The 25,000-nt window shown below is 48.7% G+C and overlaps 4 protein-coding genes across 15 annotated transcripts in view; 1 reads left to right on the forward strand and 3 right to left on the reverse strand.

Annotated features, from left to right (window-relative positions):
* Positions 1–4,351, reverse strand: part of LOC126575548 (klaroid protein) — a 9,311-nt gene extending 4,960 nt beyond the window's left edge. The window contains exons 1-3 of the mRNA XM_050236293.1: positions 4,099–4,351; positions 959–2,278; positions 680–892 (exon numbers count right to left, since the gene is read on the reverse strand). Coding sequence (XP_050092250.1) covers positions 680–892; positions 959–2,159 — 1,414 coding nt within the window. The 5' untranslated portion in view covers positions 2,160–2,278; positions 4,099–4,351. The remainder of the gene's footprint in view (positions 1–679; positions 893–958; positions 2,279–4,098) is intronic.
* Positions 4,352–4,434: 83 nt separating this feature from the next.
* On the reverse strand, positions 4,435–6,875 carry LOC126576210 (succinate dehydrogenase [ubiquinone] iron-sulfur subunit, mitochondrial). Its single transcript, XM_050237387.1, has 4 exons — positions 6,705–6,875; positions 5,887–5,997; positions 5,494–5,798; positions 4,435–5,392 (listed from the first exon to the last, which is right to left on the reverse strand). The coding sequence occupies exons 1-4, from the start codon at positions 6,762–6,764 to the stop codon at positions 4,996–4,998; spliced, it is 873 nt and encodes a 290-aa protein (XP_050093344.1). The 5' UTR covers positions 6,765–6,875; the 3' UTR covers positions 4,435–4,995.
* Positions 6,876–7,154: 279 nt separating this feature from the next.
* LOC126579128 (rap guanine nucleotide exchange factor 4) overlaps positions 7,155–25,000 on the reverse strand; it is a 105,375-nt gene continuing 87,529 nt past the window's right edge. For all 7 annotated transcript variants that reach the window (XM_050242444.1, XM_050242445.1, XM_050242443.1 and 4 more), the window contains 4 exons: positions 15,047–15,180; positions 14,792–14,962; positions 12,091–12,269; positions 7,155–12,001 (listed from right to left, as the gene is read on the reverse strand). In XM_050242444.1, the coding sequence (XP_050098401.1) occupies positions 11,877–12,001; positions 12,091–12,269; positions 14,792–14,962; positions 15,047–15,180 (609 nt within the window). In that variant the 3' untranslated portion in view covers positions 7,155–11,876. The remainder of the gene's footprint in view (positions 12,002–12,090; positions 12,270–14,791; positions 14,963–15,046; positions 15,181–25,000) is intronic.
* Positions 18,299–23,598, forward strand: LOC126579129 (uncharacterized). 6 transcript variants are annotated; one of them, XM_050242452.1, is made up of 4 exons: positions 18,299–18,407; positions 20,293–21,150; positions 21,228–21,313; positions 21,376–23,598. In XM_050242452.1, exons 2-4 carry the CDS (start codon positions 20,352–20,354, stop codon positions 22,471–22,473), a joined length of 1,983 nt encoding a protein of 660 aa, XP_050098409.1. In that variant the 5' UTR covers positions 18,299–18,407; positions 20,293–20,351; the 3' UTR covers positions 22,474–23,598. The 6 variants fall into 6 exon arrangements, with proteins under 6 accessions (XP_050098409.1, XP_050098408.1, XP_050098410.1 ...); XM_050242451.1 differs by having other exon boundaries at positions 18,317–18,593; XM_050242453.1 differs by having other exon boundaries at positions 18,317–18,553.

Below are 25,000 nucleotides of genomic sequence, written 5' to 3' on the forward strand. Positions count from 1 at the left end.
ACATGAGGAGTGTCGTGTAAAAAACAGCAACTTCAAACAAATCAGAGGGAAAAAAACTAAATACAAACTGAATGCACAGAGCATAGTTCGTAAGATAAATGCCTAACCTAACTTACAGCTATGTGCAAGTGCAAAACACTCGCAATAAAAAAAAATGGCAAACACATGTGATTGAAAGCAAAAACGACAAATCTCGCAAAACTAGGGCATGATGTGGTTCATAGTTTATGCGCCAGAATCCTCGTCTTCCGTCGCAAAAAGCCCACGAACGGTTTCGATCGAGTTCTGCGAGACGAGCTTCAGCTGATCGAGCATATCGCCGCTCAGTTGCGAAAGATCGGACCAACGGTCACCGATATACTGCTTGACCGTTTCGGCTTCCGGTAGAGCGACGCTCGGCAGTTCCGGCAGGGCGGGAAGATCTGGAAGTGACAGTTCAATGGTTGGCAAGCCGGACGGAAGGCTTGCGCGAACTGTTTCCAGCGTGGAAGGATCGACATAGAGGAGCGTACCTGCAGTAAAAAAACAAAGGATCACCACCGAATAGGAATAGGAAGGAAGAGAGAGAAAGAGAATGATAATATGGCTTTAGTTAGCGCGAAGTGAATTAGGACGCGGATGATGCATTCTGCTCTACGAAATCGATCGATCTAACCCCATGCAGGGAACAACGACTTACCACCAATCAGCAGGAATGGTAGCAGCACCAGTAGAAACAGCAAAAAGCGACGTTTACGTTGCCCAGCAGCCAAAAGCTGTTGTTCCTGATTGACAGCAGACGTTTGGAGTAACCAGGCATCCAGATACAACACGGAGGAGATCAGCAAGTAGACGCGCTTGAATAGGTGGATGAAGAACGACGAGATGGCCCCGTACACTCGGGCAAAGAATCCTAGAATATACGGATAAAGGATTAAAATCGGATCCAGTTCCAGCGGCAGTTTGAATTCAGCATTACCTCGCTCATCCACGATGCGCGTGTAGTAGAGTTGCTGCTGCTCATCGGACTTTCTGGTAAACACTGAGCGAACGGTATCATAGCAACTGAACACGTACGTGACGATTGCCAGGAAGAAACGGCTCACTATCGAACGTTTCTCAATGGTTACACGCTTCTGTTGTCTCAGGTGTGCTTGCTGGGAGAAATAATCATCCTCATCGGCAGAATCGTACTGTGCTTCGCGCCTAGCGAACCGAGCTCCCGCGGCGTACCGTTCGCGAATGTACGTTTCACGTTCCGGGTCGCGTTGGATCATCGTGTGAACTCGCTCGGCATGGTTGGACAGGCTGGGTCGAGACATGTTCGGCATGGCAATCAGCCCTGGTGCCACTTCCCGCCGATGTGGTGACAGCTCCGAGTAGGTGTAATCCGTCTTCGGGTACTTGTTCCAGTATTCACCTGCTTCAATGTACTCTTTGTATGCAGCGTGCTGCTTAAGCTCTTCCGGTGTAAGCACGATCTTAGCAGCCGATGATGCTGCAGTTGCTGATCTGGTTGTGACCGCATTTTTCGGGGTGCTCGTTCGAATCGTGCTCCCACCGGAAACGGTCTTACTGGACACGGTACTGGTGGAGGTAGTACTGCTGGAAGAAGTGATCCTCTTACCGGCCGCGGCCGGTTGAGCATCCACAGGCACTGAGATGATGGGCACTTTTTGCTGTTGCTGCTGCTGACTGATGGTATCTTTCTTTGGTGATGCAGACGCAGCATTATTATTGCTGACTTTCGTTACGGTGATCCTCTTCTCTTCTGCCCGTACTTCTCCACTGACGACGACCACGCTGCTGCTGGATGTGGTTGAGGTGGTTGTGGTGGATGATTTTGTTAATTGTGCCACCGATTTGGCCAACTGTTCGTTAGCATTCGCAGCGACGGCCGCAGCCGCCGCACGTGCCGTCTCCGGTGAGGTCTCTTCCGATGAGTAGTCCGAAGTGACGATGCGGGTTTTACGCACCGAACTGCCACGGTTCTGCGTTGGTGTAGACTCATCTTTTTCCTCGATCGTACCGACGGTCGGCGCTTTGCGAGTTTTGCGGTTGGGTGAAGGATCTGAACCGTTCTGCTCACGATCCGAGCTGACACGCAGGTTCAAGCTGTTGGGCGTCATTGAGCGCGAACGGCGCCGCAGGTCCGCACCTCCACTCTGTATTTCCGACATCCTGTCGTCTGCGTTCAACAACTGCTTCACTAGGACTATCAAGGGTGGGTTTCTACGACAATCTCTGTTTCCTTATACAAGCCTTTTTTCAATTTTTTGGTATCTTCAGCCCTTGAAATCTGTAAACAGATAAGGTAAAGATAAGATGATAAAGCGATTGTCTTCATTCATACCAGCTCCGGGTATCATGGTCTTTATAAAAATAAAGGTAAACATAGCACGCATTGAAAAGCATAGCGCACGCAGGTAGGCCACCACGGTGTCGCCCTTCGTTACCTGGGCTACTTAGATGAGCCAAGGTTTTTTTCTCGTTTGCGTTTACAACCCAAGAACAAACATGCTGGATACGCACGATTGGACATGCCTTCTTAGCGCAGAGGTGGCTCCATCCAACGCCACATAAACATTCACCTACCACCTACACACGCGATTCGGCGACAAGGGCATCAAGTTTGAAACTTAATCGTTTACGGCAGCAAGCACCGAACGCATAAGCCTGGAACTCGGTTTTCAAGAGCAAAGAGTAAGAGGGTTTCAGCGCTGATAAACACATTTATCAAGAAATTGAAAACGCTGTTTGAATCGAAGAGCAAAAAATTCATCTCCGTGACCATATGATTCACATGCCCCCGAAAAGCACGTGCTGCTTGCCTTTAAATTTAAACGGCTCTCACGGGAGGGGACACAACACACCCAACGAAAGTGAAATGGCAAAGGCGAGAGATTCAGCTGCGAATAAAAATATAATCCGCATGGTCCGTTGCCCGATGCAACGGACAGCATCACGAGAAATGGAAACCGCGGCTACTCTGTGGTAAAAAGCACGATCGCACGGTGCGAATGATGCTGTTCTAGCAGCAGGCCATGCGATGGGGTAGGATCGTAAAAATAGTTCCAACGCATACACCAGTGACGTGAACAACCAGCTTCTTCGCTTTCGTGCTCTTCTCACTTGGATTATTAAATCCCCCAGACAACATGCGTCGTCTGTTGGTGGAGGTGGCTCACGCGATCATATCACGTCCTCCTCTCTCATCGTCATCGTTTCAGCGCGCCGTTGGTCCAGCCGTAACATACACCCATCGACGGAGCAAACGAAGCCGCAAAATATTCTATGTCAACGGTTTTGCGTTTCTTTTTCCTCTGAATATTTGATTAGCTTCCTCACCAAACGGTAACGCGATCTCGCTCATTCGCTCCCATTCAAGTCAGGGGCGAGAATTGGAATCTTCGAGAGGGGTTGATGATGGCGTGCGTTCGGCTAGAAGACAAGCCGCACTTTGAGCTATCTTAACGAGCAACTGGTTATCTTGCTCGAACGATGATTAAATTTTCAACATGGCCCTCCCCGTTTCGCTGTGGTCTAAACATCGACGAAGGGTACGCGTATGGAATTTTAATATTATGCTGCCTGGAGAATATCGCCTGAGAGGGGAGTGCTACACGATCAAATTCAAACAATCGCACTTGTGCGTGGTGCGTGGCATTCGTGCCCTTTTTCAAGGGCCCTTCCTTCGCATCGATCATCACGGGACCAGCGAGGGAAGGGCAGACGGGGGAGACGAGGTTAAAAATAAACAATTTCACTTGTCCCGCGGCCGCCGTGTTGGCCACAGCCTGCTCTGCTCACGCAAAGTCCGTCAGCAAAATGGAGGGAAACGCAGCAAGCCACCTAGCGAAGAGAGATCTCTCTACACTTCCGCCGCCCAACTCGCGGGAACCCGAGACCTGCCCGCCCTCGAGAGCACAAACAAAACCGAGCGCGTTTACCCGTCGCCCGGAAGAGAAGGAGGGTGGCGACGAGGTGAGGGCGATGGCGACGACGACGACGCCGCGGTGCTACCGCGCGTATCGACCGAACCTAGCGGCGCTTTGGTTGGCTTTTCAAAAATGATTTATACACACTTTTTCAACTTCAATTCCAGATATTTCTACTTACCCCGATGCACGGTATCCTTGCGCGTCGATTAACTACCTTTCCAGTGATGGTTGGTGGCGTTTACAACGTTATTTGATCATTTTTACAGCACAGAATTACAAACGAAAACTCGAGGGACAAAAGTTCATGACGTCACCGCAGCGGTTGACAGCATAAGTTTTGAAACCGAGCACGTACACACGCTTCCAGTGTCAGCAGCTGGCAACACTGTCGGATGCCGTTAAAATTTGAATCACCATGTTGCTATAAAAACATTACTGAAAAAAACCCGCAAAATTAAGGTGTTCAAACCCCAAAAACTAAAGAAATAACATAAAAACCCATTAAGAACGTGCATGTTTTGGTTGCCCATAACTGAGCATATGTTTAACTGTTGGTTTATTATGCCTCTTCTCTTTTCATATTTTGCTACGAAACATAAATAATTTATGTCGACGAAATGAGCACAATCCGACGACGACGACGATGACGAGGGCCTGCTGCTGCGATGATGTTGTTGATGGATGTTTACTGCGCGTAAAGCTGGGTGGCGCACGGTGGCAATGAAAAATCTAACGGTTCTAATAGCACAAAAACTAAGCTAGGTTGTTTTCACAGCTTCACTAACAAATATTTGTTCGACATTTGCCTTTTTGGTTGTTTACCGAGTGTTGCGCAGTGTTTGTACAGTGAGACCCTTCATTCTCGCTGTCCCCCGGGTTAGGGGTTGCTGATAGTGCTCACTACGACGCATCCTAATTAGATTCCTCCGAGCGGCCAGATGTACTGCGGCGTAGCGTCGGAGGAGGATGGATGAAAATATTCGCCTCTAGTGCATTACTTTTTGGTATCGAAATACTTTTCTTCGTCTAGTGTTCCATCTGCAATTGGGGCGCTACCGGGGGTCGCACTCATCGTTTACTTGGCGTGGAGAGCCGCCGTCTCGAGTCCCGGAGCGTCCTTCTTTGCGATGCCGGACAGTAGCTTCTTGATTTCGGCGATCGCCTTACCCGGATTCAGACCCTTCGGGCACGTCCGGGTGCAGTTCATGATCGTGTGGCACCGGTACACGCTGAACGGATCCTTGAGCTTGTCCAACCGGGCGGCCGTGCTTTCGTCACGCGAATCAATAATCCACCGGTAAGCCTGCATCAGCACGGCCGGTCCAAGGTACTTATCACCGTTCCACCAGTACGAGGGACAAGACGTGGAGCAGCACGCACACAGGATGCACTCGTACAGTCCATCGAGCTTGGCTCGATCATCCACTGACTGGAGGTACTGGGCATCGCCCTTCTTTTCGCCGGTTTCGTTCCTACAAACGAAAACAAAAAAAAAAACACAAGCAAAACACCGTTAATCACATCCATAAAAGCGCCACGAGATAAGCGCTGCCTGGGACCGAACGGGACTTACTTGCGCTGTAACCAAGGCTGGATCGAGCGGTACTGGTTGTAGAAGTTGTTCATATCCGGCACCAGATCCTTGACCACGTACATGTGCGGCAGTGGGTAGATTTTCGTCGGTTTGTCCAGATTATCCGCATCGATCTTGCTAATGCAAGCGAGCGTGTTTGTGCCACCGATATTCATGGCACACGAGCCACAGATACCTTCACGGCACGACCGGCGGAAGGTCAACGTCGGATCCATCTCGTTCTTGATCTTGATCAGCGCATCCAACACCATCGGTCCGCAAGCGCTCAGGTCCACCTCATAGGTCTAGAAGGCAATGGAAAGTCGCCCGGGGTTACAGATCAAGCTCATTGCGTAACGTTGTGAAATTATCCGGGTGACTAGACGCACTCACCTGATTGTACGGTTTCTGGTCGGGCTGATCCGGATTCCAGCGGTAAATCTGGAACTTCTTGACTTTCTTTGCGGCCGCATTGTTGGCCACCGCTAGGTGCACGTTACGGATCTGGTGAAGAAGCAGCAAGAACGAGAGAAGCGATAAGCATGAATGGTGGGGAGCTGCTGTCTAGCGTCTGGTCTTGTGATGTCCGTTTGCCATTTGACGGCACCTCGTTAATGCGCGGAATAATCAAATCAGCTGAGCGTGTCGGCAACCGTCGCCGTCGCGGTCAGAATTGATTCGCGTCGACGGGATCCCGGGTGGTTTCGGCTATCAGCTCTGATAATGTGTGAAGACAAATTGAATGCGTAAACAGGCGGACGGGGCCACACGGTGGCGCGGGGTCGCGCAATTCAATTACGTGCCCCATTCATTGACCCGTACCACCACTTTCCGATTATTCGGCCAGACAGGCACGCGACCGTGAACGGGAACACACATTTTCTGGAAGGTGACTACGCAAACAACCGGGGGCCAGGTTAACGAAATGCTTTCATTTCCTGTTTAAGAACACGTATTGCTCATTATATAATGGCAAAGGTTAACCACACGGCACCCGCGGAGCACCACACAGCGGAGCGACAAAGTAATAATTGAAGGTGAGGCGAAAGGCCAGAGGGGGCCGTCTGTGCGTCACGAGACACCCGCAGAATCCTTGAAAGGATAACCGTTCACGACGGGTTGGAATGTTCTGGAATCGCTAAATCGCGACGATCGCTCTCCAAACCGTCCACATTTTCTTCATCGACGGGGCACCACCGGGAACAACTTACCTGGCCGAAAGTGCCCCGGAAGGCCCACAGCAGCTTGAGATCCGACGCTAAAACGGCCATTTTTAGACGGTCCTTTTCGGTGCTAGTAGGCTGCTAAGATTGCTCAGTGTTTTTGGGGAACGGGAAACGCGCGCGCCTGCTGAGATTTTTGTTATTTTTCCCTTTTCGCGAGATGATTTTTTTTCTGCGAGGAATCGAGCAATCGGCAGAAGGCGGCAAGATACGAGCAGTCGCGGTTAACAGTCGAGCGAATTGGCTCGAATCGTGTTTGAATCGGGCCTGCGCGGTTCCAGCAAGTATTTGAAAACCGCCGTTTTCAATCCGAGCAACACGTGTCGCCGGGTTTTCCCGCCAAAAAAGGATTGAATTAACCCGTAAAAGTGTGAAAAAATACGTGAATGGTTGTTTTTCTGATTGGTTTTTTATTATTAGATGATCAATTCAGCGCCACAATTACATTATTATACCCTTTCTCGTCGTCCCACTCTTCCCGCCAAACCCCTTCTCGTGCCACGTGGCCACGCGTGCCGCCATCATCCGAAAGATGAGAATTTTTAAGATAGAACTACTAAATTGTTAAATTCATAGCTACCGCAAGTATGTTACAGAAAACAGGGGTTATTTCCTAGTTCAACTTCAACCGCGTCACCGCATCTCTCCGCAGTCTCTCGATCAGCGGACCCTGCGCCTTGCATTAATGACACTTTTTTGTACTGAAAAAAGTTAGTCTAGATTCTAGAGTGTAGAAGGGAGTTTAGTGCATTTAGGCATGCATGTACAGCGTTGTGAGAGCAAAAATTCCTTTCTTCGCGGACCACTCGCCCCCCGCGCCAAGTTTGGGTCGATTCTATCGATTGTTTGATATCGTATGAGTTCATATTCCCACACAGTCGGTGGTACTGGGACTACAAATGTATTTTGATTGCCTCTACACACATGTCCGGGTTTTCCAGGGAGAGAAGAGGGAATCTATACCATTGTACACACTAATAAACACTTTCAACAACGTACACTAAAGAGTTGCATTTAGAAAAAGGGAGATATTTTAATATTCATTTCCGTCGCTTTACTCTCGGTGGAGTCGCTAGTGCTTCCTCAACATGTACACAATACAGAAGATAGGGAAAGGGCCCTGCTGCCGATACTAGCACTACTTCTACTACCACTCCCCGGGGGGGTGTCTATGGCCAAGCGGATAACTTTGGCCGAGTGTTCTTCTACCGCGCGAGAGGTGTCCGTTTTGTGTCGTCTAGAAAAAGGGGGATGCTTTAGAATGTGTCTTCGAATTCGTTTCGTTTACCATGATGAAATGTACAGTAACACATAATACACTAATTACAAATACTTCACCGAGTGTGTGCTAGTACAGTCTCGCTGATTATGGTGCCTTCCATTTCCGTCCCTTCCCCGGAAAAACAAACCAAGAGACTGCGGTTAGTAGTCGATCACAGTGACTGCGTGATTTCTGTGTACTGATAGAAGCTGAGATAGAGACACATTCACTCTCCAGCAAGAGACGAAAGCCAAACTGCATCATTCACACATCACACCACACCACACACACATACACACGGTACAAAGATAACGACGTTATTGTTTCAAGGTCTTCTGTCATGGTGGCGGTAGTTTCTTTGGGTATTTGTTTTTTTACATCAGTTTGTCCGCTTTTTCAAATTGGAGTTATCCTTACAGTTTCTTTTGTCTTTTGTATTATTACTTTTTTTTTGGCGTCCGTCTATAGATACATACGTTTGCATATGCGCCCGGTTTAGTCGCTCGTCCCCCTTCTCAAGCGCTTCTCATTCTTAGCTTTATCGGTCCTAAATTTTAAAACGTCCTGGTTTATAGGATGCACAGAGAGAGAGGGAGAGAGTGGACAGGTCCAGATGGCAGAAACCGGCAAAACTGAATGAGGTGACAATAGCATGTATATCTGAGGGCGACTATTTGCCTGCCACTCGGTTTAGGATTGAATGGTTGGTTGGTTAGAGTAGAAGATCCTACCTTCACAGTACATCACAATCGATCGCAGAACTAGAGGCCCTTAGAAAAAATGGTAGACGCTTACGTTTCTTTCTACCGAAAGGAGTACATATCAAATGGTTTCTCAACTTCGATTTCCACTCACTTCTCACCCTATCGCCTCCTCCCCTAGGTCGCGCACGGATGGCACGGAAAGTTAATCTATCAACACGCTTTATATAACATACTGGATCGTTAAAAATGGTATCCTCGCTCTGGTTCGAATGATTGTCCATCAAGACGCTACTATTTTGTATTTCAGTGGATCAGTGGATGACAGATAATTCGGTGGATCATATCCCTCGATCGTTCTCGTTCCCCGAAGTTGAAACTCGCTACTTACGCTCGAAGGTACAAGTGTGAAACGGTTTGCCTTAGAATCGGTCGATGCGCTCTGCTCATTTACCAGCTGAGTGTGAGATGTAGAGTATGTGTATAGTAGGCTATATTCTTCCATTTGCCCTTAGAGCCCACAAGAGATCTCGCTTTAGTCTTTTCAAAGATTTATGCAGAGTTTTAGCGATCGAAAACCTTACAAGCTAGACGAAAAATACGTAAATCGTGTGTTTTCCTGTGGGTGTTTGGTTTTTTTTTGTTACCGTACTGTTGTGTAAACTGCTGATATTAACAACTACACAGGATTTCTTAGCGTCTTAGCGACGTCAACTACCTCTGGTAGTACTGTTACTACTGCTGCTACTGCTACTACTTATATACGGCTGCTGCAGCCACTATTAAATATATCTGCAGCATATAAACTCTAACATGTAGGTGATGCTTGCATTGCCACATCCAAAAACAGCACGGGAATGAGTCAACAAATATAGATTTCCTTTGCAGCGGTTTTTTTTTACATCTCGCTATTCACTCGCTTCGCCACTCTCTAACCGATTACAACCTATAACTTTAGCATAGAAAACTCAATCTCTAGCTTTGCGCTCTGCTGGCTCTGTGGCCTTCTTTCTGGGTGGCGGGGATTGATTGTCCGTTTTTCTTTTGGGGAGGCGGGGGGGTCTGGGAGGTTGAGCTGCAGTAATTTGCCTGGTTTACTGATAGAACCGTTTCGGTAAAACTGAGATAGGAAACCCCTTCGCCCCAGATGCAATATCACATCGATTTTGTGCAACGAAACGCCTTGATTTGAATTTCGAGCGTTGCAAGAATCTTCCCCCCACCCCTTCGGTGGATCATCTTGGATCATCTTTTCAACATGCTCGTTAACCTTTTGATTTGATAAATCCGTCTCATCAATTTCATCCTTCATCCACTGGCTGGCTTTGGTCATCTTAAAGTTGTCGGCCCGTTCGACACTAGTTGCCCACTACAGCTACCACACTATACTACACTCTAAACCACCGAGATAAAGAGAAGGACTATACCACCGAGAGGGGAAAACATCGTGATTGCATTTCGTGACATTGAAGTGAATGCCGATGCGGTGCCCTAATGACGACGCACTATGGAGCGGAACACTTATGCTGTATTACGCGGTTGTTTTTTTCTTCTATTGGTTTGTGATTGTTTATTTTGTTTGGTATCGGTGGAAGGTTCCATTGTTGGTTGGGCTTTCCGTTCACTATACAACTCTGCATGCCCCTGTCCTGTGGGTCAAGGTCACAGTGGAGCAGATGTGTTTTGGTATTTTTCTATTTGTTTTTTTCCTTCTTCTGTTCCTTGCCAAGAGATTGTCCGCTAAATCACATTCACATCGGGGTTGTACATATTGTAGTGTGTTTTTTTTTCTTCTGTTTTGTTTGCCTGTTAAATTGAAGCCGAAGGTGTCAGAATCTATTGTTTCGTTAGTTCCATTTGCATTGTTCCTAATACACCTATAGTCAATACATCGATAAAAAGGACACTCTCCGCAGCCACCAGCACGTACTGTTTTCTCAGAGAATAGAGCTTTAGCTGCTTCATCAAATCCATCAAGCCTAGTGTACTAGCGAAAGGAAGTGTATTTTCATGTTAGGAAGAAGGAGTCCAGGAACTAAACTATCTAGTTACGAACTGAACTGCACCACTGCGGAGTAACCAGCTTTGGTCCAGCCAAAGATTTCCACGGTGCAGTTCAGCACGAAAGTCGGGAGTCGGTGTGAGTGAGTGGTACATGGGGAACTGCAGACGAATGGTTTGTAAATAGGTACCTTCTATAGTCTGTAGTCTCTGGAATTTGCTATTGTAAATAGAGTAGAATCTTCATCTTTTATCCACTTCCTTGCCTAACAGCCACTATTGCAGTACAGCGTGAGTACAAATTGATGGATGCCCAGTGCCCTCTCAGTTGCAAGTGGTGCATCTGTAGCCTTATATGGTTATACCTTTGCTATGTATTGACATTGACGGTAATGTAAGTTGGATCTCTATTTCCGGTTGGTTGTCGCATTTAGCTATGCAATTGATAAAGTCTTTCTAGCTTGCAGCCATTTCTGCGCCAGACAAATGCCGGTAACGATTAACGGAAATCTAAAGAGCAGACCAGCTGCGCGAGAAGCGGAAGCCAACAAGCCAAGCTGTGCGTCCAAATTCAACAGTGCACTTGAGTAGCAGCGGAAGAGTAGAAAATATAAAATGAATTCAAACGTTTTGTTCGAACGGTTTTTGGTGGTGTTTGGTGATAAAATTTATTAACTGAAAACAAATTAAATCCTTAGCAAATACTTAAAATCATAAAACGCCTGGGTCATGAGATACACATGGATACTGTTAGGTAGGGGGCGTCGAAAATTAGAAACGAGATTTTTACACTCTTTGTACAGCGCAACTTAAACGCAAACGCAACGCGATCCACCGTGGATCCCCTGGATGGGTATGACTCGAGCTCTTTCGCTGCCAACGGTGAACAGAACAAACGAACGACCGCCGGTGACGAACGGGATGGGAACGTAGTAGATAATAAATACTTTTCACAAGTGCAGCGTCTTCGGATACGACGCTGGCCACGTGTTAGACGTTAATGTGCCAACCGAAACTGTGATTGTGCTCGAAGCTACCATCCGTACCATCGACGGCAGAGCAGACGGCAGGCACAGCATCAGCCACAGGTATGATTAGGGTGCTGCCACTGCCGTGGTTTGGTCTCATGAAACCAGCTCCTTCTTACACCAGTATCTCGTCTTGGTCCTGCTGCTGCTGCTGCTGCTGATTCACGGCTTAAGAACGTCGCGGTTCCACCTTCTGCGACATCGAGTTCAGCACTCTTTGGTTATCGATTGTCCGGAAGCATCGGATGTAGTTGCGGATTTCGTTCTCGTTCTTCGGTGACGGAGGGTCCAGTACTGCAAAAAGGGATAACAGGAAGCAGAGGATTAGCATGAGATCGGAGTCACAGCTGCTGCTGCTACTGCTGCGGCGAATGGTACCATACCCAAGTGTCGGGATCGACAGAAGCGCACCGTTCGCATCGTTTGCGCCATCATGTGCATCTTCTCAAAGTTCACCAGCCCGTCCAGGCTCGTCTTGTTGCCTTCGTGTGCGAACGTCATATCCTTGAGCAGGAGCGGCATAAACGGGATCACGGGCGGTTGCAGCTTACCAACCGACATGCTGGGGCAGAGAAGAAAAGCGAAAAAGGGGAAAGCAAAAAATTAAAACTAAATTGGATTAAAACAAGCAGTCGAGCAGGGGATGGCCGCTATTCTTTCCTTGAATTATGCTTATTTCATTTTCTCTAACTCGCCTCAAACGACTACTGGCAGTAGGCGGCAGTTTTTTTTCTCGGGTAACCGCTCTCTAATCAAGAACGCTTTTTTGTACAATAGTAGTAGCCATAGGAATCAGTCTTTTTCTCGGACCAAACAAAACGTCAAGTGATTAAAAGCTGATAACTCTTAATTTGTGATTTTGTGAAATAAGTGATTTCGTAACACGAAGATAAATCAATTGTCTGCATTATCAGCGTCAGCAGAAAACTTTGAAGAAGGTTTCAAAGAATATTTAGATCAATCGCAGGAAAGGTGATGAAGAATAGACGGTTTTCAGTTTCTAGTCACTTTTGATGTTAAAGAATGTATTCTGGCTTCCTTGGCTAGATAAATTCCTTGCGCTGGCGTTAGAAAAGCGTTCTTAAAAATGAGATATGACACGTGCAAACTGAAGCCAAAAGCCAGCAGAAGCAAACGACACCCACTCTCATAACCCACTCGGCGTCCCAAACGGAAGCAGCAGAAGTCGATCTAACTAATTTCCCAATTCTTCAAACCCAGTCAGGGGGTTGGCCCCACCCCACAGCATTGTGCAGTGGCAGGGGAGGCGGCTACGGAGGCAACGAGAGGTATAGCGAGCGAGTGAATGGCAGCGGACGAAAGTCAAGTTCTTGATTTCTCTATTGAACCGAAGATTACGTACGAAACCATCTGTGTCTGTGTGCGTTTCGTTGAAAGCCACAGTGGAGAACTTTTCTAACGAACTTTTTCCAATTTTCAACCTCACAATACACCTCAGCAGCTCACCGTTACTTGCGATGTCTAGTAGTCTAGTAGCATACAGCACCATCACCTGGCAGTTGGCGCCCACTCGGAAGGAGGAGGAGTGTATCGATTTCCCAGCATCGGCTCTATTATGCTGAGGCCGGCTGAGTGAAGGTATAATAATCATTGCTTGCCACATATCTTTGCTTCCACTCCCTCATTCTCTCTCCCTCTGTACCTTCTTCTCAGCTCTTCTTCCTTTTTTCTAGACCATTTTGATAGCGACGTTCACTTCCTTCCTGTCGGATGCGCCACCAGGGCGAGAGCAAGACGAGAAGCTATCGGGGTTTTTTTTTGACATTCCTTTTGCCAACATCCCGTTGGTAGGTGTCCCAGGGCAGATGATGATCAATTTTCGTGGGGATATATGTCCTTTTCTTGTTGGTGATAAAGTTCTGCCAACGCCACTCTACTCCTCATGTCGCTCGTTCGCCGGTCGAACGTGTCTCACATGACGACGAGTAGGAGCAACACTCCATCAGTCTAGTGGCGAGCCCTGCCAGAGCCTGCGTGCCATCGAAGGGCACGATGCGAAAGTGTTTATTTAAACTTGCTGCTGAACTGAGAGACCGACCACACGCGCTGGTGGCTGATGGAAATGGAGGCTTTGCTCGGTCGAAAAGATTAGGCTATTATCACGTAATCTGCGTGCCCTTCATGCAGGAGACGACGAACGAACCAGCCAGTGTGTAGCTTACACCCGAAACCAAAGTCGACTCCCCCGGGCGGGTAGAGATTTAATTTGATTTTCAATCTTTAATCTCCACACATGTGCCGGGAGGGGGGCCAGGATGGCCCTAGCGAGAAGTTGATTCCAGGAAGCACTCCATGGATGAGTTATCTAGTCTAGACCGTTGTGGGAGAAAGGTGACAGTCACCTCGTTCAGGTATTTAAATGCCGTCTGCCTAGCCTGAGGATTCTCGAAATAAAGATCCAATCTGTGATCTAGGCGTCACACGATAGGGATAGAACCCATCTTCTGGTGACCTACTTTCACACAGAGGGGGACCTCGTACGAATGGACCGGAGAAGCTCGAACATCGTTCGCATTACGGAGCAACTCATCGGCATCCCACGTCCTAGAGTGCTGCTGCGCTGTCCTGCTCTGATCCTGATGGAAGCGTTCTGCTCTGTTATTCCGGACACCATAACACTCCCGGGCAAGACATTGCTGTCACCGGCTGCCAACTGTTGCGCCATCAGCAACAGCAGCACCAGCATCTCAATTCATCAAACTGACAACCGGCCCCCTGTCGCCGGCGTGTTAACATGCGGCGTGCGAGACCTCGAAGGGAGGGATCAAACTCATTTCCGGGCCGAGGCCACCGTAGGTGTTTTGTGGATTTGCTGTGAAGCAGAAAACACGGTTCTCGCGTCGAGCAGGGAGAGCAAGATTGATCGGAATTGATTTACTGAAAAAAAAATGCATTTGGCGAGGATAGGAGTGCTGATAGTGCCGAAAAAGTTAGGAAAAAAAAAGATTTGATTTGTGCCACTCGTACACGGAAGAGAACGTGGGCGATGATGTCCACCCTGCTAATGGGGATGCTACGTGTCACGCCCATCACGAATGAATCCTGCGGGGGCCCAGGCCTTACCGGTAAGCACGATGGTTCCGGCTCGGATCAATCAGGGCCTCGTACTCGGTGAACAGCTTCCGGAACTTGGACGGCAGCTTGTCCCACGTCAGCGACAACCGGGAGACGGCCGTATTCGAGAGTCCCATGACGATGGCGAAGAATGCGTTCAGATTCTGGTACTCCTTGCAGCTGCAAGAAGGAGGAAAGAGGCAACAAAAGAAATGAAATGTAAATACACACTGAGGCAGTCGCAAAGGGATGCTAGATACTTACAATGCGGCCAGCTTGATGAACTTCTTCACTAGCGACATGCGCTTGGTCAGGTTGGTCGTCGACACGATCTCCGTCACCACCCAGTACTGTATCTCGTTGAACCGTCTGATGAAGACATCCAAATTCGAAGTGATCTGCCCGGGGAAGAAGAAGAAGACGAGGACAAGGAGAGCCAGAAATTAGGACACAAACTTTGAATAGATCCATCGGGAACCACGTGATGAAGTGGAGAGCGAGAGAAAAAGAGAGAGGGGACGTAAATCAGATCAATTTGGATGGAAAAACCAATTTTGCAATCTAGACGACGAGCATTTGAGGCGACCCTTCGCTATGGGCGCCTTTGTGCGGTTCCAGAAACCCGAAACCGGGTCCACAGCACCCCGAATTCTCCCAGTTTGCACCGATTGTTGGCGAAGGACCTCCTCGCTGAACCAATCTCAAAAATCATAATGATTCGTGGTCTTTGCGGTGTACGGGATGACTTGTGGCGATACCTGCCGAGGCCAGACGAAGGAGGAAAACTCTAAAAGACTCCCCAACCCCTCTCTTCCTTTCATTATTCGCCGCCTGGCCACGGAGCTCCTCTGTTGGGGCTGCGAGTCCAATTAAACCATGCCGTCGCCATCGTGTTCGACGACAAAAGAAGCACATTTTTGGTCTTTCACTCTGGCCTCTGGCTTCTTTGCGTTTGGTTGGTCCTTTCGGTTTCGGTAAACGATAGATCCTTGCAGGCTAAACCAGCAGCAAAACAAGAAAGCAAATAGCAAACGATAAGAAAAGAGAGAGTGAGGCAGTCGAGGCCCAAGACTTCCGGCGATGGCACCAGCACATGGCGCAACTGGCGGAAATTGACGATGATTGCAATATCAATTTATTGCCTTCGTTACTGTGGAAGCTGCCGCGTGCCGTTGGCCACGACGGTGGTACTTGAGGTGGTACGAATAACGAGCGAAGCGTAAACAGGAATGGCGCACTCGACGTTGGCGTCTGCTGTTCCGAAAAGTGCCGGAAGTGAAGCCCACTAATTTTGGGCCGAAAGGGCAGCTTATGCCAAACGGTTTGGCGGTTTCTTTCGTCTGAAATTGACCACGATCAGGGTGATGAAACTCTGGTAATGCCTAATGTGGGCGAATTTTCGGCCAAATGTTGGCAATAATATTGGAGAAATGTTAAACGGCGGCCATTGGATGCAGTAGCCTTTGCTAGCGAGTTAGCTAACAAATCAAAGTGGGCTCCTGCATGCTCTCAGGTGACAGTTTTCTCCGACAAACACATCATTGGGATTTAGAAGCCAGAAACTTTTTAAGCCAAAAAAGAAAATCGTTCCAAAAGTGAAGTTCCTGCTTTTGTCTTTCTTTTTGTGCCAAACGGAGGACCACACATGCGAAAGTCCTTGTGGCTCCTTCGCCACGCTTCTTTTTCTTTCGTGGGTTGGGAAAACAATTTCACACGCGCCGTGAAATATTAACGCGCCAGGAGACGCGCGTTCCCGCGGCCGACGAACTCGCGGTGAATTGAATTCCACTCGACACCTTACCACGAAGGAAGGAAGAGGCCGTCGGTACAGACACATTACTAATACGAACCCAGAGGTATTGTGAGAGAGTTCACGGGATGCTGGGAAAAAAAGTTTTCCCGAGTAGCTTTTCGCAAGCGGAACGAAACAGAAACTTTTTGATCTGCTGCAAACCCTCTCTCGTGTGCCAAAGGAGGAAAGTGTTGTGGTATGTGCTTGTATGCTGGAGTGGGGTTGTTTGTTATTTGCAAATAGATGCTAATGACATGGTGAATACAATTGCTTTCAGCGATGCCGCGATCACGGAACACATTAGCTAACAATAAACGAATGAACGCTCTGGTATTTCATTAAAATTTCATCAATAAATCTACTGTTTAGCGAATGACTTATTAAATATCCTTATAAATTTTGTTTTTTTTTACTTTGAAGGACATCTTTTTACATTCAGGTTAATTGGGCTCTCAAAATTGTCTGTCCAGTGAATAAAGTTTTTTGAAACAAGTGAATTCGTAGTAGGCTACGACAAATCAATCATCAGCAATCGAAGCAATCAAAGGATTTACATTGCCTACTAAGAATTGACTAGTTTCAGCATTCATCGTTTTTTCCTTGACTGACAATTTCGATTAACGAGAATTTTTCGCGTGTACATTTCATGCGAATATCAGAAAAAAGTCCCAGATGAAACATTTAATGTCAATCAAAGCACGAGATAAAAATGCACAAGAGAAAACATTGAAGAGAGCTCCTGCTGCACCAAAACGCATTAGCATCAGATAGCATAAAACGCTGATTCAAATAAAAATAAAAAGATTAATCGTCCGCCTAAATGCAACAAACTGCCATGGCAGAACATAACAGCGTCACGTTTTTATCGTGCTTGCCAACAACGAACATCGCCACACAATTTCTAGGAAAATAGGAATCGAAAAAAAAATCCCCGAAACCTGAATGGAGCTGCATGCATTGCTGGAGGAAGCTTTCCGGTGAGCTTTCCTCGGATGTACTCACGAGCGAGAAGAATCGCGCTCACACTACTGCACCGTTCGGTGCAGTTGAGTGCATCACCGCAAAAGCTTAGTAGTAGCTGGAGCCGAGGGAGATGTTCGGATGCCCAAGGTGGAAGTTTGGAGGGCACCCGGTGGTGCGGTGCACCTCGGTGACTCAGCGCACGGCGCCGATGCAGTAGATGCAGTAGACGAGATGTGCATCTAGCCCGATAGATAGAGGGTAGTGGGTACCCAGAACACGTTTCTTGTGTGCCATGTCCAAGGGGAGATGCCTTAGAAGCACTCAAACAGACACACACTCATACACAGATCAGTGGTGCGAGCACACGAGGGCGAACGCGATGCACTTGGCGGCTGCACTTCACCAAGGTCAGCGACGGTGTGGATGTGTGTTGGACTACGCGGCTCATTGTGGGCAGGGAGAAGTGGAGGAAGGGTGCCCGCTAGTACTGATCACCATCTGTAGTGGTTCGGCGCGCAATGCGATGCGTTTTTCCTAATGCATCATCATCAACGCCACGGAACGCCTGTATGTGTGTCTGGGTACAGATGATGGGTACTAGAGGGGGGGGCAAAAGGGAAGCGCACTAAGCGGCATTAGAACGTCCAACGGCGGATGGACAGATGAGGCGGATGGGCGGATGGGCGGATGGGGTTGTGTTTGTCGCGCGACGTCGAATGAGATGAGATTCGTTCCTCCAGTGAACCAACGGCGAAGCGCAAGTGCAACTCGCGATCCGCCAGTGAGTTAGTGATCAGCGTTAGACGGAGTGAGTCGCGCCATCCGCCCAAGGGCCCGATCGGTTACGGTTAGATCCGTCGTGGTGTCACCGTGAGTGTCGTGCGGACTCCAATCAAATGTACAGCCAAGAAAATTCACGATAATCACGAACTGCAATCGATCACAGCACCCATCTGGGCGGCCTATTTGATCTTAGTATGCGTGTACTAAAACATACGTCATCACCAGCTGCCAAGGTTGCATTCTTGTCAACGCACCGCACCATCGCGACGAATAGTAGGCGCAGATCAGATTGTTCTAATACAAGTGTTTGGTCGCTCCTGGTCAGTGGTGTGTTATCAGTGCGTTTTGTGTCCCGCGTGCCTTGCACCCAATCCAAACAGACCACCGCCTTTCCTCCCCATCCACTTCCACTCGTGATTGTTTAGTGCATTGCCGCTGTTCTTGTTGTTGTTGTTGTTGCTGAAGGTTGTAGACAAGACAAGAGACAACGATGCGGAGCTCATCTTCTGGTGGCTTCTCATCTCGTTGAAATTCAATTCGAAAACCGCTGCCATCAGCAGCACAAAGCAACCGGGAGAGGAAGCTAATCTCTCGCGTAGTAATTAGCCAGCAAGCCAGTGCCGAGGGTTACTACGACGATCGAACCATACCTTCTCCCTCCGTCCCGTTCCCTCTCACTCGCTCGCTCCTTCGGGCTCGGCAAGATGGCGAAGGTAAAAATGGCACGTGTCGACAGGTTCTCAGTGGATGGTTCTCCGCGGTGTCCGCGGTGTGTATGCGTGTCAGTCGGTGTGTACCGTCCCCCCCCCCCCCCGCGGGGGGAGGCTTCGTCAAACACGTGACTATCTAGCCACCGTTCCCCGGGCCACCAGAATGGTTCCCAGTAGCCACCAGCTATCAGCCGCGATGATGATGATGCTGCAGCAGCAGCAGCAGTAGTAGCCATTGCGTTTGGAGCGATGGCAATGGTATGGTGTGTTGCTTGGATCGGAACACGGAACACCAACCAGTGATCTCGAGTGCAGTGATGGCGCCATCGCGCGCCCGTTCCTGCGTTCTGTGATGCGTCCACATGCGAGATAAGAAGGTTTTCTTCGTCTTACCATTGCTTCGTTGTTTTTTTGTTGTTGCAAAAACTATTGAAGCACAAATAGTAATAGAAGAAAGGGAGAGAGAGAGAGAGCGAGGGAGAACGAGTGAGAGCGCAAGAGAGAGCAACAGAAGGAAGGCGGAGGGCTGCGGAGGACCGGCCGTGTACACTTAGCTCACGTTACAGTGCATTCGCTGCGTGGTGCAGTGCAAAAAGGGGAGGGAGAGGGAGTTGTGGTGGCCACGGGACCACCGCGCGTCATTACATAACGACGCTGAGCCGACGACGACGTCGACGACGCTTCATGGTCAAGACAAGACCAGACCCAATGGGGGGTTCTCGTTCGCTCGCTTGCTCGCTCGCCTCTGCTCGCTTGCTGGCACCGTCTCGGCAAGTCGCGCCGCGTGTGTAAGATCAAGTTCTTGTTCTAACGATGGATCGCAGACGGCGACGACGACGACGACGTTCTTGAACGTTTCTCACTCTCACTCGCATGCGATCGCACACGTTCGCTCTCTTTCTTCTTCTCTCGATGCACGCGCGTGTATGTGTGTTTGGTGCATTCGCGGCGCGCGCTACTCTGCCTCTGCTCTCCAAGAACTATGTCAAGGCATTCTTTTGCCGCAAATGGTGTTCCGAACTCTCCCATACGCAGCATGTGCACGCGGTCGCACCACGAATGTCGACTCCGTCCGATCGACGGTCGAAGATAGTGTGTCACCCCGATCTCTAAGCCAAGAGGCCAGCTATTATGGTAGCGCAGTGTGAGCGCACGCGGACACTAGAGAGGAATACTAATTCATCTTTGGCGAGTTTTGCAAGTGACAAACCGTGGCCACCGTGGCCACGCTGTGTTCTGTTCTGTTTTCTGCCCTTCTGTAGCTCAGTTCCCTCTTCAGGATCAGTGATCTGTGTGCGTGCGAGTGCGAGTGTGTTCCAGGATGGATGTGGCACCATCGATGGTGCAACGTTCCGGTGATAAGTTGATCGTGCGCCGTGTGGTCAGTGGTGAGCGGGTACATCTCGGTGAACCGGACGAACCGATCGCTCTCCATCAGCATCAGCAACAGGTGCTCCTGGAGCCCGGTTGGCGCCAAACGCTCGAGGATACACCGTTCGGTGCCGGGGGTTCGTCGTCTTCACCACCACCGCCATCATCGCGCCCGGACGCCGAGATGGATCGTGATCATCAGCAACCGGCGGCACGTGATGGTCCACAGCAAGATGAACAGCATCTACCACAGTGCAAGATCAAGCGCAACTACTCCTGCGGTCGCTGTACGTACTTTACGCAGAATCCACGCAAATATTTAACCCATCTGCGGGATACACATGGGGAGAAGATCGTGATCAATGAGTGCAAACGTTGTCTGTACGCTTCACGCCACTACCAGAAGCTTGTGCGGCATATGAAGATGGTGCATGGTTCGGTGGATGGTATCAAAAAGTCCGGATCGTCTTTCTCGTCCACATCATCCGGCTCGTCGTTCGGTGGACGACGGAATCGTATCCAGGGCCGGAGCACAGGCTATCTGGGGGCGAATGAGGTGCTTCATCATCATCATCATCATCATCATCAGGGGGGAAGCAGTGGTAGTGGTAATGCTCGGTTTTTAATGCGGGCGAACGATGCCGACCGGGAGCTGGCTACCGCTTATGTGCAGCAACTGGTGGCAGCTTCGGGGCTGCCGAAACTGCTGGAAGAGATGGAACGATCCGTGGCCAGTACGTCGATTGCAGGTGAGCTTCAGCTCCAGAACTTCTTCGACCTTTGCGAGTATTACAACTTATTCCTTATTCTTCTCTTGTCTATCCAGCGAGCAAAGGATTCATCCGGGGTGGAGGTTCCAGTGATGCAGAGGAGTTGCACCAGCTTAACCAGATCATGCCATACTCCAGCGAGGTAAGCTAGTATCTCAGAAAGTGGCTTCAAAGTTTTCAAACACCGAATGCTTCCATTTGCAGACGATCCAGGAGGCAGCACGGCGGCGAACCACCAATGAGGACAACGATAATGACGCAGATGACGACGACGATGGTGAGGAGGATGATGGAAGGCTGCTGGATAATGCCAATGCCTCAACGGAAGAGGAAGAGGCGGACACAAAGCCCAAAAAGCGCCCACGGCCTATACCGAACCTTATTCCGCTCAGTGCTTCCACTTCACCTGTCACCAGCGGTGCCAAGGGCACGGAAAATGCTTCGCGGAGGTTCGTAAAGCCACTGCCCTTATCGGCGCTGACCGCTGACACGGCCGAGGAACCCACCGGCACCCAGATTGTACTGACGCGTTGCGTGTACTGTGAGCTGTCGTTCAAAACGGTCGAATCGTTGGCGAACCATATTAAGCTGGCCCACAAGGAGGACCTGATAGCGGCGCTACTACAGAGTTCGTTCGAGGAGACCGAGCCAACGGCAGCTCGCACGGCGGATGGCAATAGCACACCGACAACGACGACGACGACGACGGTGGCGGCGGTCAACATGTGGCAACGTTTACTGGACTGCAGTGCTGAGGTGCGCCGAGCGGAACTGGAGCGTAGTGGCACCGGCAGCACCAGGACCGGCCAGAGCGGAAGAGTTCGTGCATCGGTGACGATAGCAGAGGAAGGACTCGATGATGATAGTGGGCGAGAAGGAGATGAGCATCAGCAGCACCAAGACCAGCAGCAGCAGCAGCAGCAGCATACACAACAGACGTACTGCGGTATCGAAACGGCGCCCGGGTACGGTGAGGTCATCAGCAGGGTACCGGTTGACCCCGGCACTTCGAACACGCTGATGAAGAAAGTGTTCAAGTGTCCGCACTGTTCGTTCTGGGCTTCGACCGCGTCCCGTTTTCACGTGCACATCGTGGGCCATCTCAACAAGAAACCGTTCGAGTGTTCCCTGTGCGCGTACCGGTCCAACTGGCGCTGGGACATCACGAAGCACATCCGGCTGAAGACGATCCGCGATCCGAGCCACAAGAATGCGGGCGTCCTGATGAACGATGAGACGGGCCGTCGGAACTACACGAAGTACAACAAGTACATGGCGCTGATGCAAATCACGGACAAGTAGCACGAGCAGCAGTGATCTGCGATCTAGATCCAGAGAGAGAGAGAGAGAGTCCTTTGACCGAAGGAGAACAAATGGCTCGTAAAGACACGCAATATTACCGTAGAGGCTTTAGAGAGAATCGCAATCATTCCGTTGCGGACAATGGACAAAAGTTTGGCATAAGTCCAATAGGTTCACGGTCCCTTAAGAAGTCGAAAAAGGTTATAAGTAGCAAGACGTTGGAGACGAAGAGTCAAAGACCGTTTTGACTTTGAGTCCCGTTACCCTCCCTTACACCCCACCGAATTGTACCGCGCGCGAACAATCGAATCGGTTTTTCTTATTTCCCAAAGTAACCGAACCGAACCGAACCGAACCGTTCTCGGAAGCACATTGCCAGTTTTATGTAATGTTAAGGTTAAGACGCTTAGGAACGTCACGATCGAAGGCAGAAACGAGCATTCATCGGGACGAGGAGAATCATCGCATCGTTAACAGTTAATGCGCTTTATTAGAATGATTGTTTTGGCTACCTTTGGCACAGGGCACACGTACGCACCCTGGCAGCTTGGCGCCCGGGACTAGGGCATATGGTTTTACTTGTGTTTAAGCAGCTAGATACCCTTCCCCGTTACCCCCGGGGAGGGATACCACGATTCCCAATCACAACAAAACACCGGCTACACTGCAGTAACGGAGGCACGAGGCACGAAACGCACCGGTGTGACCGGTTTGACGGTGTTTTTTAGCAAACATTCCCTACGGTTCCAGTGCCGTGGCCGTGCCTTTCGTCCCGTTTGGGTTTATGATAAAAACGAAGGCAATTCGGTTTAATGTTTCCCCTTATTTTCGGAACCATGGAGCTACGGTACGATGTACTTTAGCACCGTGACACCGCCGCGGCAGGTTAATGGGACGAATCTCACGACAACGACGACGACGGCGCAGCGATTTATTTATCGAGTCTCATTTGGTCGCCCCTCTCCACGCATTCCCTTGATTCTTGCTTTACTTAGTTTTGTTTTAACTTAGGTTGTTTTTATGTTGCGTTAGTGTTTCTGTTTCTCCGTTTCTTCTTTTTGTTTTTGTATAACACAGTTGGGTACGTCACTTAAGGCAGCAACAAATAAATGTTTTGTACAACTACTTGAGGCGTTTTGTTTTGTCGAAGCTGAACAGGTAAGGATCATGCTGAGCAGATAAAAAACATGTTTCAATGAGAATTGCAGATCAAACAAAGACCTCCAAAGGACAATAGTGTGCAGTATAAAGCGATTTTCTCAAGGAATAGCTTAGAAGATTGTCCAAAATGTGTTTTATGGTTGAATGCGTTAGAGAATTCGCAAAAAATCAATCCAATCATTTTTGTATGAAATTTTTAACAAATCGTCTCCAAAATACGATGAAATATTCATGAAAAGTAGTAGTTTTATGTCATTTGCAAAAACATATACAGGTGGATAGTTTTCTACAAACAAATCGTCAAAGTTCTTCGTCACTTTTGGGTCCGAATCAAAAGACTTGCCCTTTCAAGCGACGAACCCGGTTTGATCATAGTGTGATCAATTTTTCAACTTAAAAAATCTACCAAAAATCGAAAAATTGAAAATTCAACAAAAATTCGGACGAGTTGCCTTTATAAACTGATAATCTATGAAAAGAATTTTGTTTTGCGTAGTTCGGATGATCCATCATCCATCATGGGCACCGTAAAAATACATTTTTGCAGACACGCCTTTACTAAAATTGATGCCATGTATGAAGTTTTAATCAAATCTTCCCCAAAATTCATTAAAATATTCTTGAAAGGTTGTAGTTTAATATGACATTCACATGAAAAAATTAGGTTGAATGGTTTATTCACAAAAAATCTTCAAAAATGCGTCTATTTGGGACCCGAATTAAGCTTAGTCCACCCTTAAGGCAACAACTACTCCTGAACACCACTAGCTTCGTTAATACTGACCCCTTTTGTAATGATAGCTGCACCCTATTTCTACTCCAAAAGGTACAGTTTGCCGCCTTGGTCGCTGCAACTCAGCTTAACGTCCCGTTATAATTAGCGATTCTCAACACTCTTTGACCTGACGCCATGTGCCGAGCTTGTTCTCTTTCATTAGCGTAATAGCTTTAGCCGAGCTGCTCCTGCTGTTGCTGCGGCAGGAACTGGCGTCAGAAGGGTTGTGCGCATAGTCATCAAAAAAGAGGAAGGAAAGGAAGCAAACCATCGGACAATTTCGTTGGGTCACGGAAAAAGTTGCAAATGAAGCGACCGATTGGAATGGTTCGTTAGCGCAGCCAGCGTTGTATAATTGCTTAATAGGATAAAATTGCTGGCTCGGCAACTTTCACTAACCATTTATTAGAATTTTCTCCAGAAATTGCCCCATCTGGGATCCCCTTCTGGAGCACATTAGTACAGGCCAGCGACTGCACGGACGGAATGTAGCAATGTGCAGACGTGAAGGACTCTGCATTTGATTGTGGGCCAGTGCTACAAGAATCGCTTCCTTTTCACACTCTAGCTTGTAGAAACTGGAAGCTTGGC

This window comes from Anopheles aquasalis, chromosome 3 (genome assembly GCF_943734665.1).
Source record: "Anopheles aquasalis chromosome 3, idAnoAquaMG_Q_19, whole genome shotgun sequence".
NCBI classification, from domain to species: Eukaryota; Metazoa; Arthropoda; class Insecta; order Diptera; family Culicidae; genus Anopheles; species Anopheles aquasalis.